Source organism: Quercus robur, chromosome 3 (genome assembly GCF_932294415.1).
Source record: "Quercus robur chromosome 3, dhQueRobu3.1, whole genome shotgun sequence".
NCBI classification, from domain to species: domain Eukaryota; kingdom Viridiplantae; phylum Streptophyta; class Magnoliopsida; order Fagales; family Fagaceae; genus Quercus; species Quercus robur.
In genome coordinates this window covers 13,681,460-13,697,598 of record NC_065536.1, presented here as the reverse complement: position 1 = coordinate 13,697,598, position 16,139 = coordinate 13,681,460, and the positions used below count along the sequence as shown (strand labels likewise).

The 16,139-nt window shown below is 32.6% G+C and overlaps 1 protein-coding gene across 12 annotated transcripts in view; it reads left to right on the top strand.

Annotated features, from left to right (window-relative positions):
- The window catches only part of LOC126717166 (sugar transporter ERD6-like 5), a 124,279-nt gene extending 112,088 nt beyond the window's left edge, over positions 1-12,191 (top strand). For 10 of the 12 annotated variants that reach the window (XM_050418569.1, XM_050418567.1, XM_050418570.1 and 7 more), the window contains one exon: positions 11,902-12,191. In XM_050418569.1, coding sequence (XP_050274526.1) covers positions 11,902-11,999 — 98 coding nt within the window. In that variant the 3' untranslated portion in view covers positions 12,000-12,191. The remainder of the gene's footprint in view (positions 1-11,901) is intronic. The other 2 variants (XM_050418576.1, XM_050418575.1) reach the window with 2 other exon arrangements.
- The last annotated feature ends 3,948 nt before the right edge of the window (positions 12,192-16,139 follow it).

The following is a 16,139-nucleotide window of genomic DNA, read 5'->3' as shown; positions in this document are numbered from 1 at the left end:
CCCAAGCATGCAACTCCCTACCACACCCTTCAATCCTTTCTTTCACGTTGGTCATAGCTGAACCCGTACCTCTCATGTTATTCCAACCTTCTTGAACCACCGCTTTGCAATCTTCCCATAGTAAACAAGCTTCTTCAAACTTAAACCCCATGTTGCTTCTTGAAAGGCGATACTTGGATGTCTTGGTTTGGAGGATAATTAGCAAATGGTCTGATGCGTGAGAAGACAAGTGTGTGACCGCGCTCTTTGGAAACTTAGTTCTCCATTCCAAAGTTACAACGGCTCGGTCAAGGTGCTCTTTAGTGTTGGTGGATCCGGGTCAGATAAGGCGCATTGTTCCAGCACCTCTCTGAACTCATCCATATGCTTGTATGAAGGCGGCCAATGACTAAGCTTCTCAGCGGAATGCAATATCGCATTGAAGTCTCCAATGCACAACCAAGGACCATCCACAAAAGAAGACAAGAGTGATAACAGAGCCCATGACTTAGCTTTCTAGCTAGCTTATGGCCAACCATAAAAGCATGTGAGATACCAAACAAAACCATCCTCCTCAACCACCTTAGCTAAAATGTGATTCTTAGTAAAGTTAATAACATCCAATGACACATCCATCTTCCACAGCAGAGCTAACCCACCCCTTGAATCATGCTTCTTAACTATCAACTTATTAGGAAACTTAATCTCCCTGCAATGCTTATCAAAACCTTTTTTATTAAGTCTTGTCTCCATTAAAAAACAAACTGTGGGCGCTTGATCCTTCAAAAGCTTTTGAAGGCTCCAAACTGTCCAAAAGTTTCCAAACCCTTGGCAGTTCCAACACAAGAGCCTCATTGTGACTGGCAAGGGTGTTCCGACACCCCTAACTCTACAAAAACTTCTAAATCATTTTGTGTTTTTCCACGCTTGGAACCATGCATCCCTATATTATCTGCATTTCCTCTTCCATAATGGCCGAAACACTTCTTTTCCCCAGAGACGTGACTAAATCTCCTCTTGTTTCCTCAACAGGCCCATAATCCATGCGGAATAGCCTATTCCACTTGGGCCATGGCTTACTAGGCCCATTTTGTGACTTGCCAATCCTGTGTTCCCCATTTGATTCCAATACCTCACTTACTTCAGCTCCACCTGGCCCCACCGAGTTACTTTCCATTCATGTTGAAGCCATTAACTCCGTAACAATTACGTCCCCCTTAATCATGCATGCATTAACTCCCTGAGAATCCGAAACAGTTACTGAAATTTTGCCATCCTCATTATTACTCAAATCATTGCCATTTTTATCTGCTGAAACCGCACCCTCCGCCGCCACCTTGGTTTGCTGTTTCCTATCCTAGTAAGGCCCCTCCTCCACCACTTCAGCCCTATGTGTGGCTCGGCCATGTCCACTTTTAGGTGGAGACCATGAACGTGCCCCTATAGACTTCAGCCACTCACCGTGTTGACAGTCCACTTCACCTCCATTCTTCGACACCGCAAAGAAGCCAGCGCAATGATGAACATCGTGTCCCAGCAAGCCGCAATAATGGCAGAGAATCGAAAGCCTCTTGTACCTATAGGTAGGGGTGGCAAATGGGCGGGTTGGGTCATAAATGGGTTGGGTCATAAATGGGTTGGGTGTGTAATTATCCATTTATCCATTTATGACCCGTTTATATATAAATTAATTATCCATTACCCGTCCAACCCATTTAATTAGTAACCCGCCCATTTAACCCAATATGACCCAAATACCTCCAAAACTAGTTGAATACCCTATTGACTTCCAAAATTACCAAAATACCCTTAAATACCCAAAATGACCCAAATACCCCCCTACACTTTCAAAATTACCAATATACCCTTGGACATCCAAAATTACCAAAATACCCCTAGAATGATAAATATACAAGTTTTCTCATTTGTCAAATTAGTTAGCCAAAAAAAATATATCAAAAATTAAACTAGATTCCTGAATATAAGCTATATTTCCATAAGGTCCAACATTATCCTTTTTTTTTTTTAACATAATCCCACAAAAAACGTAAAGATCCAAAATTTTAGGTGTGGCTGAATCTTTTAAACAAATATAAGCAACTTCTATTTTATGTAATTTAGAAACACATGTATGTCTCATAATTTCAATCTTACTCATTAAAACATGATTAGAGATTGGAACCTAAAGAAATTACTAAGTAGCTCATAATTCAACACCAATATCAAAACAGTAAAATTTATAACCTTAATTAACATTGCCCAAAAACTTAATTATGTTCCAGCAATCATAGAGAAAAATAAAACCACAAACACAGTAATGAGCTATATTTTAGATTAAATTTTTAATGAATCTTTATCAAGATGGAGGTGATAATAGTCGGCAACGACGAGGGGCTAAAGCCATCAGATCACATGGGCCAAGCCACTGCAGCTGGTCATGGTGGTGCAAATTCCACTGTCACTGGAAAGTCCAAAGATTCTCACACAGCTACTCATCAAGATGCCTCTGTCTCTACTCATTGCCTAGCCACCCCAAAGAAGCTACCAGCTGTGAAACCTGCCTCTGCTTGCAAAGCTGAAGATCAACGTTGAACCCATGAGATCAGGGATTGAATCGGGAAGCTTCAACGGCCACTGAGCACAGCAAATGCCAAAATCCACTCAATAAGGTCAGTTACCGATGAATGATTCAACGGCCACCACAGTATTGTGTTCCGATTGCGAATCGAAGATCAGGGATTGAATCGGGAAGCTTCAGAGAAAGAAATAGCTGTACACGCAACGCAACGCAAGAGAGATAGAGAAAGAGAGAGAGAGATACGGAATATAATTTTTTTTTTTGTTTGGTTACTGAGAAAATTTGAGGGAAAGTGTTTAGGAGAGTGAGAGTGAGAGGACTGAATGTTTTGGCTTAGAAAATCTAAGGGAAAGGGAAAGTGTTTAACGTTATATTGTTTAGTGGGTAATATGTGGGTTTATTTAATTTTAAAATTTAAATGGGTTTAGTGGGTATAGTGGATTTATCCATTTAGACCCATTTAATTAAATAACCAAATGAGTCCTTATCCATTTAACCTAAATATTTAAATGGGTTGGGTTAAGACTTACCCAAATAAGGTGGGTAATGGGCGGGGTAATGGTTATGGATAATTTTTGCCACCCCTACCTATAGGTAACCCACATACGGCCACCCTCCTAACTTGCTATAAATCCACCTCTCTGGATCGGTTTCAATATCAGTAACTCGACCTTAACCCTCATAAAGTGGTTCTGCATTTCCTGTTTTTGCTTCCTCTTGACTTCCTCGACAACCCCAAGCCTCCTTCCCACCTCTGCCACCACCTTGGGAGATACCATGTTGAATGGAGCCCCCCAAATTTGGACCCATAAAGAAACCATCTCAAATTTCACATTTTTGGCCGTCATGCCTTTTTGCCACCCACATAACATTAGTGCTTGGTTATCAAAAGACCATGGACCCCCTTTGAGCACCCTCTCCAAATCAAACTTCGTGTGAAATTTGAATTGGAAAAGGTTTGGACCAACTTCAATAATCTGAACACCATCGTGTAAGCCCCACGCCTTCTTAATCATATTATAAGCCGCCCTCTTGTTGAATGATTTGCATGTAAGGAATTTTCCAATTAAACTCTGTTTGCAACTTTCGATTTCATCTTTTCTTTCTTCATCGGAAACCACTATAACTTCTTCCTCCTCCGTTGTAAGTTTCATATTCTCCAATCTATCAATCACCTCATCCGCCATCGTGCCCAACAAAAGAAAAGACAGATCCTTGGTGCAGCCAAGGGAGGGAGTAAACTCGTTTAGAGACGAGAGAGAGAGCTCTTACCTAGAGGAGAGAATCCTCAGTTGGCATAAATCATTATTTTCTTGAATTGATGTTGTTATTAAATCCATGTTATAGGTTAATCATAAGCAAATATTTCACAACAATTAATTGCTAGTTATTGTTATATTTATAAGTTATTTATTTAGTATATTTAAGAACACAAAAATGAAAAAACGGTTGAACATGGGAATGAAGGGAGGTGGGGCATCCTCTTTTTTAAGGTTCATGAGGTGGGCCTGATTCTTCTTAAGCCCAGTAGAGAAAAGGAGACACTGTTTTAAATCTGAGTTGTAAAACAAAAATAGGTCAAGGCACAAAGTCCATGCTGCTTGGAAGCCCAAGGTTATAACTCAAGTTGGGCCCAAAAAACTTGTGCTTAATAAGCCTTGTACGCAACATTTCGCTCTAGTTAAAAGCAATGCAACTCTCCCCAAATTGATGTTAAGTGATATCTATTGGTTTGAGCCAAATTCTTAGTAAGGATATTTAGGGTAAAAGTTTTGAGAGATGGACTTTCTCAAGTCTAATGAAAAAAATTAGGAGCCCTCTAATTCAAGAGAGAGAAAGATAGTTAGAACTTTTCACTTGTATCTATCACTTAGAAGCCCTCTTTGTACCACGGGAACTTCATTTCTTCAAATATAAATGCATGATCCAGCTATTTTTTGTCTTTGATTAACTTCTTAGTCTTTCCATTGTGGATTCTTCTCTCCCATTTTATAGAAATTAGTTGTGTTGATCAAGAATTTTTGTTTAGGACTTCTATCAAGTGTTTTTGACTCCCACAATTATAATTAATATATTTATAGATTTTATTGTAATTAGTCTTCTCTCAAATATATATATATATATATATATATACATATATATATATAGTTTAACTCATCTAATATGTTTGAAATTTTTTTAAATTTTAGCAAATACTTTTTTAATCAAGGTTATTAAATTTTAGGCTAAAATGCAAAACACACTCTCTAAGTTTCTCCATAATTCATGGCCGAAACTTAAGATTTGAGAGGGAGAGAGAGAGGTTAGAAAGAGTGAGATTGAATTTTGTTGAATGAAAATTGAAAAAAAAAAAAAAAAGACAAAGAGGAAGAAATCCAGTATAAATATTATGAACAGACTAAAACAACCCCATTTTAAGGGAAGTTAACGAATAAGTTTAACGGAAGAATAACAAAGGCCTTAATTGAACACTTTTGAAACTTAGAAGACTGAATTGAACAAAAGTAAAATTAGAGGACTGAAATGAATTTAGTGAAATTTAGAGAATGGGTTTTGTATTCCATCCCAATTCAAAAGCCTTCCATCCCAATTCAAAAACATACCCATGTCTTTTCTATCACCAAAATACACTCTCTCTCTTCTAAACCACTTATTTATAATATTGCACCCAACAACTTAACAAAAGATGCAACTTGTAGAGTGAGTGATTATCTAAATTTGATAAAGATATGTTTTCTCTTTGAAAAGTGAGCTACAATGAGGATATGTATCATTGCATAATATAAAAGACTAAGAATTGATAGCTACTCTTGAGCTAGAAAATGTAAGAGTAGATAACTAAAAATTGTAGTATGTATAACGTCATGGTTTTCAAACCAAAACCATTTAAAGAATCAGAAAAGAGAGAAGTTTAAGGTTTTTATGGTCAGATAAAGGTCAAACCATAATGATGTCATAATTAATTTTGTAATTAATAAAAATAAAAATAAAGGTATATTAAATTTATAAATATTAGCAAAATTGACTAAAAATATCTTTAAAAATTAAAATAGAATTTCAAATGAAATTTCATGATATTATAAGGTAAGTAGAAAATAGTACAACATAAATAAGCATGAAAAAAAAAATTGTATAACATTCCTTCCATAGTTTTAAAAACCGGACTGGACTAACTAGTTGATTCAATTCAACTAGGAACTAGACCGAAAATACAGAGAAAATTGTCAGTTCAACCGGAAAAAACTAAAATCAGACCCATTTTTGGTTCTTTAACCATTCTGGTTTTTGAAACCATGGATTCTTCAAGTAGAAATCATTTTAATTAAATAAAAATTCATTTTGAAATATTTAAAAAAATTTCATTGCAAAGGCATTATTCTTAAATCACAAGTAAATTTATCAAAGAAATCTAACTTAATAATATTTAATAAATTGAGAGAGAGAGGTAATAGAATAAATTGAAAAATTATAAATCACAGAAATCTAAAATAAATATAATAATACTTCATTGTTGTTCCAAGGAACCTAAGTGGTGCATTGGTTATAATACAAGCCTTGGTTCTTTAATAAGACGTGAGGCCTCAAGTTTCAGGTTCTAAAATAAATATAACTCTTTGACCTAGTTGAAATGGCTCACAATTCAGATGGTTATTTGAGTCAAACCCTGGTTTAAGAGGTTCTCTCAAATTATTTGAATGCCTAGTTCTCACATGTAAAAAATCAATTCCATGACTGGTTCATGGTTAACCCAATGAGACCGGCTGGTGCAGTCTAGGTTTGACAACTATTTTTTTTTTTTTTTTTTTTTTGGAGAAAATATCAATTCTGCTTATATAAAGAAAATGCAAAATTAGAAATAAGGGAATTTAAAACACCTAGAGGGACAAACTCTATCCAAACTAAGAAAGGAAAATAAAGTCTAGCTATCTTTGTTAAGGCATGAGTAACTATGTTGCCCTACCTCCTAGTATGAGAGAAGGAATAGTTCACAAGTGAACCAACAATAGAGTGGGTAATACCAACATTCAGAGTAAGAGCCTTGTAAACAATCTTAGAGTCTCCTTCAAATATAGAGTGGGTAATACCAACTTCTATCATAACTTGTATTTGTACAACATCACTCTAATTCAGTTGTAATCCAAATTAAACAACTATACTTTTATATTGGAACAAAAAATTGATTTCATGTAAAAAATTATGCCTGGTTCTAACATGTAAAAGATTGATTTCACAACGGTTAACCTAGTTAGATTGGTCGAATTGGATCAAACAATTATATAATTTTGTCTCATGGTTTATATTAATTGCTAAGATTGTTAATTCATTCTAAGTAAAGTTTCAAGTCACCAAAATAACTATAGTTTCCATGATACTAGTAAAATAATTTCTTAATTTACATTAATTAATATGTATATTTTTAATAATTTACATTAATTAAAATATTCTATTTTAGTATTTTTTTGGATATAAGATAAAAATTCCACTCTAACCTAATCTATGCATATATGTAAGATGTAAGATAGGTCTGTAAGATAGGTCCTTGATAGTTGGATTAGCTTTGCATTTCAAAAGATAGTTCAAAGGCTTCATTTGATTTTCACATGTAACTACGCTTTAATCAACAAGCCATACACTCTTACACCTCCAATGCTTCGTAATTACAGACTTGATTCGTTAACTGAACTTCATCTCTGCTCTATTAAGGTCACTGGAGAAGCTCTCGAATACATTTTATCTGCTTGCCCACTTCTTGAATCCTTATATGTATCTATGTCACATGTGATGAATTTCAAAATTTCTGGCCCATCACTCAAGCTAAAGCACTTAGAGAGATATTCTCTTGCGTCTTGGAAAATCTTGTGTCATTTTAATAAATTAATACATGGGAGCAATGCAAAGCATTTCATTTAACTCCGCTCCCCAGCTCGTTAAGGCATCTTTTACTAGGCCCTCATGCCTGCTATTTTATCAAGAGTCTTTTCTAGCCTCCAAGCTATATCTTTCATCTATAGACACTTGTATTGGACATAGGTATTGAGGCAAGTATGTAAATCCAATTTTTTGCTCCACCACCCCTTCTCTTTATATTTTGAAAGAAAGGCAGTAGAAACAAAAGAAGAAAGCTTACCAATTTTTTGTTGGGATTTAACACGTTTTCACAAATTTTGCAAGTTAAGGAATCTCAAGAAATAGGAATTGGTACTGAATTACCGTGTGTTCTGCCTCCTCATTTGCACATCCCTACTATGCGCGGCTCCTTCATTAAATAAATTTACAATTAAGGCGAATATTCTTACTTCAAAGCTATAGTTGTGGATTATAGGATGTTGTTTCTTTTTGAGTGAATTTTATTTTACCACCCACCCTAAAGTATTACTGATTTTGCAATGTTACCCTAAAATATTGATGTGTGCAATTCACATCCCTTTTAAGAAATTGTAGTAATGTACCCTTAAATATGAAAATTGCATAAATTACCCTTAACACAAATAATGAGATGGCAGTTTAGTACACTTGGCATGGCAACTAAAAATAAGAAATTTTTTATTTTCTTAGTTTTCTAATTAAATCTATTGCATTTTTTTTTTCTTATTTTTTAACATAAATGTTTGATAGGCATATGGCATATGTACTAAACTGCCATGTCACCAGATGTATCACGCATAGATTTTGTATATTTTTTTTCCCTAATTTATGGGGTACTTTATACAATTCTTTGAAACTGCGTGTTAATTGAAAAAATTGATTGCAAAAGGGGTGTTAGTTTTGGAAGGTAAAGTGTATGTTTCCTTCATTAGTCATTACTATGCATTTTGCATTTTTTTTTTTTTTTTTTTATGCTTACTATAAAGCTTTCCTTTCCCACCAATTTTTTACAGGTTGGTAGTTGTCAAGTGTACTATTCTTTTTCATAGTCTGAAATTTTTTGTTAAAAAAAAAAAAAATTCTAATATCTTCATTTACATTGTGAATGTCACGAGATAACACAGCTACATCTTATTTTAACTTCTAACTTTATGTTTTGTTTTTATGGACTTGATGACCTCATATTAAACATAGCATGGATTGATTAGCTTTATTTATCATGACGTTTGTGTTACTCATTAATGTTTTTTATCTTTGTTATAGTTCACTGTTTTTTTTTTTTTTTTTTTTCCCTTATCTTATTATTGGATGAACTAAAAGAAAACTTCTTTTGCTTAGTAATGAGTTAATTACAGAAGCAAACAAGTACACTGTGAGGCTACATCATTGGGTTACAATCTAAACTTGAGAAGAGTGATAAAAATAAAAAGTAACGAGCATTGGGTACTGTTTAGTACAGTCATCTAATCATACAAGGATCGTAAAATCAAATATTTGATACCGTTCAAGGTGTGCTTAACATTATTGAATGTCATGTTCCAATCTTGGAGGGCCACTAACTTCCTCTTTTAGCTAGAAGCAACTAAATACAGTAATAATGGTTTAACAAAACTGCAGCGTTTCTTCTCAGCTGCTTGTCACGTGATACACTTAAGGGTCTTTTACAGATCGACGCCGTTGCACTAGTTTGCTTTCTTTCATTAAGCAAAACGACTTCGTAGGAACTCTTTCTTTCTTCTGCTGAACTCCATGTCCTTTACTTTTTCTCTTTAACCCTTTAATCCTTTTTCTTTTTCATCTGTTTTCTTATCATTTAGTTCTTTTTTTTTTCCCCCCCTTCATTTTCATATATTTTTATGTTTTCCTCCTATTTTCTTAATCATGACCGAATCTCTCTTCCATCTTTTACTTTTCTTTATCATTTTTCCTTTTTCTTTATGACAGCCATATGTTTGTATTAATTTTATTTTGAGTCGCAATTCCAAATTATTTAATTCATAGATATCTCCAAGTTTTTTTTTTTTTTTTTGAGAAGATAGATATCTCCAAGTCTTAAACCTAAATTAAATTTTTATATCCTTTATCTTATAAATTGTAAGAAAGTTGCTAAAATTTTGTAATTGAGTGACATAAAAATTTTCATTTCAAATTAAAAAAGAAAAAAAAATGGGAATAAGTTTGAGTCTCTTATTGTCTTTTTTTTTAATTATTAAATTATCAAAAAACATGGTATGATTGTTGATTTTGTCTAGAGAAATGCTACATCCGCTATTTTCACATCACTTTCACGACAAGTCTTAAATGACAGGTTATTATTGATAGGTCTAGATGGACAAAAAAGTAATTTAAGTTGTGTATTCAAATTAAAACCAACAACTTACTATCTATGATTTGTTATAAAAGTATTATAAAAATATTGTGGTAAGTAGATATATTACCTTAGCTTTGCCCTACATGTAAAATGTTTTTTATGCTTGTTGAAAGGATGCTTGGTGGCTTCACCTTGGGAGACTGTTGGTGGGTCGTGGGATGGGACTCCTTTCTTATCTTGGTGGATACATTTGTTGAATCAATTCATGGAATTCAATCATGAGAGAATATGACAAGTCAATCCATACGTGTACAGAACTTTTACAATTACATGTACAAATTAATATAATTATTATCACTCACCATAGGCGCTAACCATAACAATAATGCTAAAAACAAGTATATGGTAAAATCATGTGTCCAAAAATCAAGCAATTAAAATAATTAGCGCAATGAATTTACCAACTTATAGTTCACTGGTATGAAAATCCTAATATATGGCCACCTTGAGTGCATTGGTCTGCTCACGTCTGCCATTGGTTTGCAATCCGTTTTTACCATTTCCACCCTGCTCTTACACTTCGTAATTCACTTTCTTTCACATTTCAATTAAAAAAATGTTTTAAAAAATGAGTGGTATTGGTCCCTCTATTAGCCTTCTTCACTAACTCACGATCCCCAAACAACCCAAATCCCTTTAAGCAGAAGCTCCATACCAACCTCCATGGCAATTCCAAATATCAAGCCACATCTGCGGAAGACTTCATCGCAAAATCCAAATCCCTTTGCTAAACGCCACAATTCCTGACAAAAGCTACATCAACCCCGTGATGATACTTTACTAGCAACATAAAATATCCATATATATAAAAGAATGGATCGACAAGCCCTGATATTACATAAAAGATCCAAAACTATACGAACGAAATCATTTTTTCCAATTTCAAATTTTGATTTTGAACTTGGTTGTCATCATTGCAATGGAGGTTGACATTGAGGTTTTGGTGAAAGGGATTTGGGTTATTTGGGTATTGGGATAAGTCTAATTTGTTAAAAAAATTTTGACAACTGCAGAAGACTTCATCGCAAAATCCAAATCCCATTGCTAAACACCACAACTCCTGACAAAAGCTACATCAACCCCGTGATGATACTTTACTAGCAACATAAAATATCCATATCTATATAAAAGAATGGATCGACTTCAAAAAGCCCTGATATTACATAAAAGATCCAAAACTATATGAATGAAATCATTTTTTCCAATTTCAAATTTTGATTTTGAACTTGGTTGTCGTTATTGCAATGGAGGTTGACATTGAGGTTTTGGTGAAAGGGATTTGGGTTATTTGGGTATTGGGATAAGTCTAATCTGTTAAATTTTTTTTGACAACTCAGATTGTGAGATGGTGGTCATGTTTAATTTTTTAATAATAAAAAATATGTCACATTATTGTTTTGTTAGACACGTAGGCAAGAAAACTAACAAAAGGACCAACAACAGTCATTTTTTTAAACTAAAGAGACTAATAGCATTTTCTTGAAACTTGAGGGACTAATTATCCTCATATAGTAAACTTTAGAGATTAACAATATAATTTTGCCAAAATAATGTTATTCATTTGTTATTAATAATTAAAAATAGCTTTGTGATAAAATTATTTGAAAGAATAACCTCTTTAAAAGTTCAAATTTTGCACACACACTATTTCAATTATAATACATTTTGCATTGAAATCATGTTTCAAAAATACAATTTTGTGCGAAATTTAAAATTTTAATACTTAAAATCAGGTTTTCAAAATACAATTTTCAAAAAGAAATTAAATTATTCTTAGGAATAGTTTCTTCCCAATGTTATTTTTAATAATCATACATAATGAGATTATTTTTCTAAGAAACCCCCCACTTTCAAGTCATATATCATTGATTGCCATATATCAATGATATATTAATGATATCATTGATTGCCTATGAAACAATTGTTTGCCATATATCATTGTTTGCCATATATCATTGATTGCCTATGAAACAATTGTGGCTGAAAGTGATATATTACAATAATTGCAATATATCATTGATTGCCAAGCTAGTCTTATCTCTAAATATTGTTGTTATATTGAATGCAAATTGCAATATGATCACTTTAGCTTTTAATTTATGTTTACCTTTTGTCAGGAACATTCTTCACATTCTCAAGCATATGTGGCTTAACTGTTTTGTTCGTAGCAAAGTTGGTACCAGAGACCAAGGGGCGAACACTTGAAGAAATTCAAGCATCATTGAATCCATTTTCAGCAAAAAAAAATGAATTTTGCATGCCTATACGACAGCACCAATCCGTGTTTGAATAAGCAAAATAATTTCTAAAACATCAACTCCATAAAATTGTGGCACTAAGTGCTAGACTAATTGGTGACTGGTTATCACAATAAGCAAGGTTTTTTCCAAAAGTCAAGATATCTTTACAGCTTATATCATCCAAGAACTATTTTCTAAAACAGTTGTGGTATTGATAACCATAGCTTGAAACTCTACATTGCAGTTGGAGATAAACTACCTATTCACCACCTAATTTAGGGAGTGTGAAAGGTAAATCTTGAATTTTTAAACATGAGACCATTTGGCTTGTGGAATCTTTCATTCCCGAAATCATATCCATGGAAATATAAAATTATCAAGTTTGGTTTGTTAGATTCATCCCAATCAAATTTCTGAGAATATAACATTTATGTTTCTAATTAAATCATAATTTTGTGTAAAGAATGTTATAGTTTAATTGACACTAGCTAGTGTTTCTAACACTAGGTATTTTCAAAATTTTAATTTTATTAAGTGATATAACATTGCTTAGAGTTACAATAAATATTGATAAACTAGAATATAGTGGACTAACTAATATTTTATGCTTATTAGAGGTACTAGATATTAATTGCAACGTTTGACATGATTAAGTCACACTAAAAATAACATTCAAGTTGAATCATCAATACGTTTGACATGATTAAGTCACACCGAGTGAGCGTTTGGATCCGGATTATTTTGCATCTACGTTTTGCGTTTTCATCTTTTTTATTTTTTTGCTATTGCACACATTTCAGAGGAAAAAGTTACTATTCATGCACCATTCACGGGACCCACCATCACTTTATTTCGAAAAAAAATTAAAAATGAGTTCCACGGCACTATTCATCTATTTAAAAATTATTTTACTACAGTGTTTTCAGTTTTCAGCAAAATAAGTTGTATCCAAACGGAACCTAAGTATTTGTTTGGATCCGCGTCCACGTCTACTGTATTAGTGTTTTCAGTTTCTTTTTTTCTTTTTTCTTTTTTTTTTAAGCCGTAAAGTTTGACTTTTCCACCCATACACTATTCACGCGTTTCAGAATTTTTTCAATAGAGTGCACTGTTCACGCACTGTTCATGGGACTCACAAGCACTTTATTTAGAAAAAAAATATTAAAAATGGGTCCCAAATACTATTCACACATTTAAAAATTATTTTGCTATAGTGTTTTCAGTTTTCAGTTTTCAACAAAATAAGTTGTATCCAAACGAACCCTAAATATAACATTCAAGTTTGGAATCATCAATTTTTTAAATGATTGAGTAGAATTTTATATTTTAAAATGATTGAGTAGAATTAGTGCAAAGATAAAGAAGTGAAAGTTACACAAGATATAGCATTCAAGTTTGGAATAATCAATTTTTTAAAATGATTGAGTAGAATCAAAGTAAAGATAAAGAAGTTCATTTCTTTATAGTATTTTTGTCTTTATTCTTTTTTCTTTTTTCAATCTTCTTTCATTTTCTCTTTTACGTTAGTCTAATGTTTGTGTTTTTCTTTTTTTGACCTCAATTTTTATGTTTTTCAAAAATAAAGAAAATGGAAAGAGGAAACACACAAAAAGGAAAACAATATGTTACACTTTTGAAGCAAAAGCGTTAAATGTACTAGAACCCAAGTTATATATTTATTACAGTTACTAATCTACTTATCTAAAAGAAATCAATTATACATTAATTAATATAAAAGATAAACAAAATAAATTCAATTAGTTAAGTCATATGAATAAAGCTAGGGACACAATATATTCACAACAGGTGGTAAACTAATAATAGTTGGTGAATAAATGATGTCTTTGAGGGTCCAGATTAGAACCACTAACAAATTGTCATCTATATTTTAATATGGTTACAAATATAATTAATAAAATATAATACAATATATGATGCTTCTTTTGGGTGTTGAATATATGACATAATTAGGATTGATCTATCATCATCAAATTGCTATCTTATTGGTATGCATCTCAACTGGTACATCTTGGTGTTTTCAAAGAATATATCTAAGGAATGAAAAGATAGAGTTTCATGCATGCGTGTATAACCTAGATAGAGATGCATAAAGAAATATAATAATAAATGAGAAATAAATTGATTGTATGGACATGTTTACAAAAAAAATAAAGAGGAAATGTTAGTATGAAATCTAGATATGATTAAGAAAAGATGATGATAATAATAATAATAATAATAATAATTGTGGGGGTAAGAGCCCAAAATCATGTATTGGGCTTTGGGCTTCACTCGGGACAATTGACAAGTTCGAGAAGAGGAAAAAGGTTGTTAAAGGGACTCCTAATTAAGGTCTCATAAATAGGGAACCCGAGAAGGATGATTCGAGGAGGAACACCTCCTCGGATGCGATGGGTGTAGCTCAAATGCATAACTCTGGCAATTAGAGGGCCCCTCCGAAAGGCCCTAGTGACAGGAATGTGCCACATAAACGTACGGGGAAAAAGGAAATGCAAAATATCTAAAGAAAAGCTACTACCACCGTATTAAATGTGTTGCAGTTACTTTTCTGGCTACATTTATGTGGAAAGGACCTCTGAACAGTATTGCCTTGGCTACCATAACTCACAGAAGGCTGAAAGGAGATGTCTGATGGGACGAGCACTCAAGTGGGAGCTCAGATGATCAACAAGTGTAGGATTAAGATGGCCAAAGGAGGGCTATATAATGGGAGAGATCCCCAGGAGAAAAGGGGGCACAAAAGAAGAAGGGAGGAGTCTAAACCATCTTAGAGTTCAACGATGATGAACATACAACAACAGTGGTCTCCTCAGACCTAAAACTTATTTGTATTTGATTGTCTTTTAATCCTATACTTATCGTTACTCAACTCATTAGAACCTAGTTCTTTGACCCATTCTCTATAAATTCATTGTATTGGGCTCATAGGACTAAGAATCCATACATTTTGGGTTTGGGCCTCAAATTGGACCCTACAATAATAATAATAAAAGGATAAGAGAAAATGAGAAAGATAAGTATAAACATCTAAACAAGTAAGCATCAAATTCCTTGCCCAATTTCTTCTCATGTTCTTTCTTTTGTATTGGAGAATGTTTTTATGTGACAAAGACATAATAAGCCTATATATAGAAGAAGTCATGGATGACCTCCACATGAACATATATTTGACAAAATTGATATTGAGACTAACTTGGAAGCTTTCCTAGGTGTGTTTTGAAGTTAATATTGGATTATTCTTATAGTAAGTAATGATGGTTGTTTTTGTAAATTTATTTATATGCATGTGTGTTTTTCTATTACATTTCATAAATAATATGTTGACTTGATTGCTTAAATGTTGTTGTATAGATGTTAAATAAAGTAAAATTTTTGGCTTTGTTTAGTACTTGAATTAATATTTTATTTTTGTGAGATACATATTATTGCTAAATGGGTTTGGTTTAGGCTACATTTGACTTTACTTTCATAAAAATTACATCAATTAGTTTTTTTTTTTTTAATTACTATTTTTCTTGAATTCACATTCTTCTTAATATATCTATTATAGGTTAATCACAAGCAAGAATTCACAACAATCAATTGCAATCTATTGTTAAATCTATATGGTTATTTGTTAATATATTTAATAATTCAAAAAACTATAAGATCTCTTTAAGAATTAATGAGTTTCTAATGCCTAATTGCTTCGATATTTAGAAAGAATGATAGATCATAATAATATTTGGTAAACCTCATAATTTGGAAAGAAATTTATTCCAATTGTGAGTTAAGCATAAATTTTTTTTTATGTTCCAAAATTAACAATCCTTTTGTAATGTAAAGAATAACTTATACACAGTGCATATTAAATATTCATTTTATCTTTTATTAATAATCTTATTTGAAAATTTTTTTCATAATTTTTTTAATACTCATTTTAAAAAACTTTTATTTATCTCAATATTTAAAATTTTCAACATTATCTTCCACACTTTACATTCGTTCAGAACTTTTAGATGGCCCACCCACATTCTTAGGCCCAAATTCACCCTAATAAACGAGTTGTAAACTTTATCCTCACAAGCTGACAATCCCTGCTTCA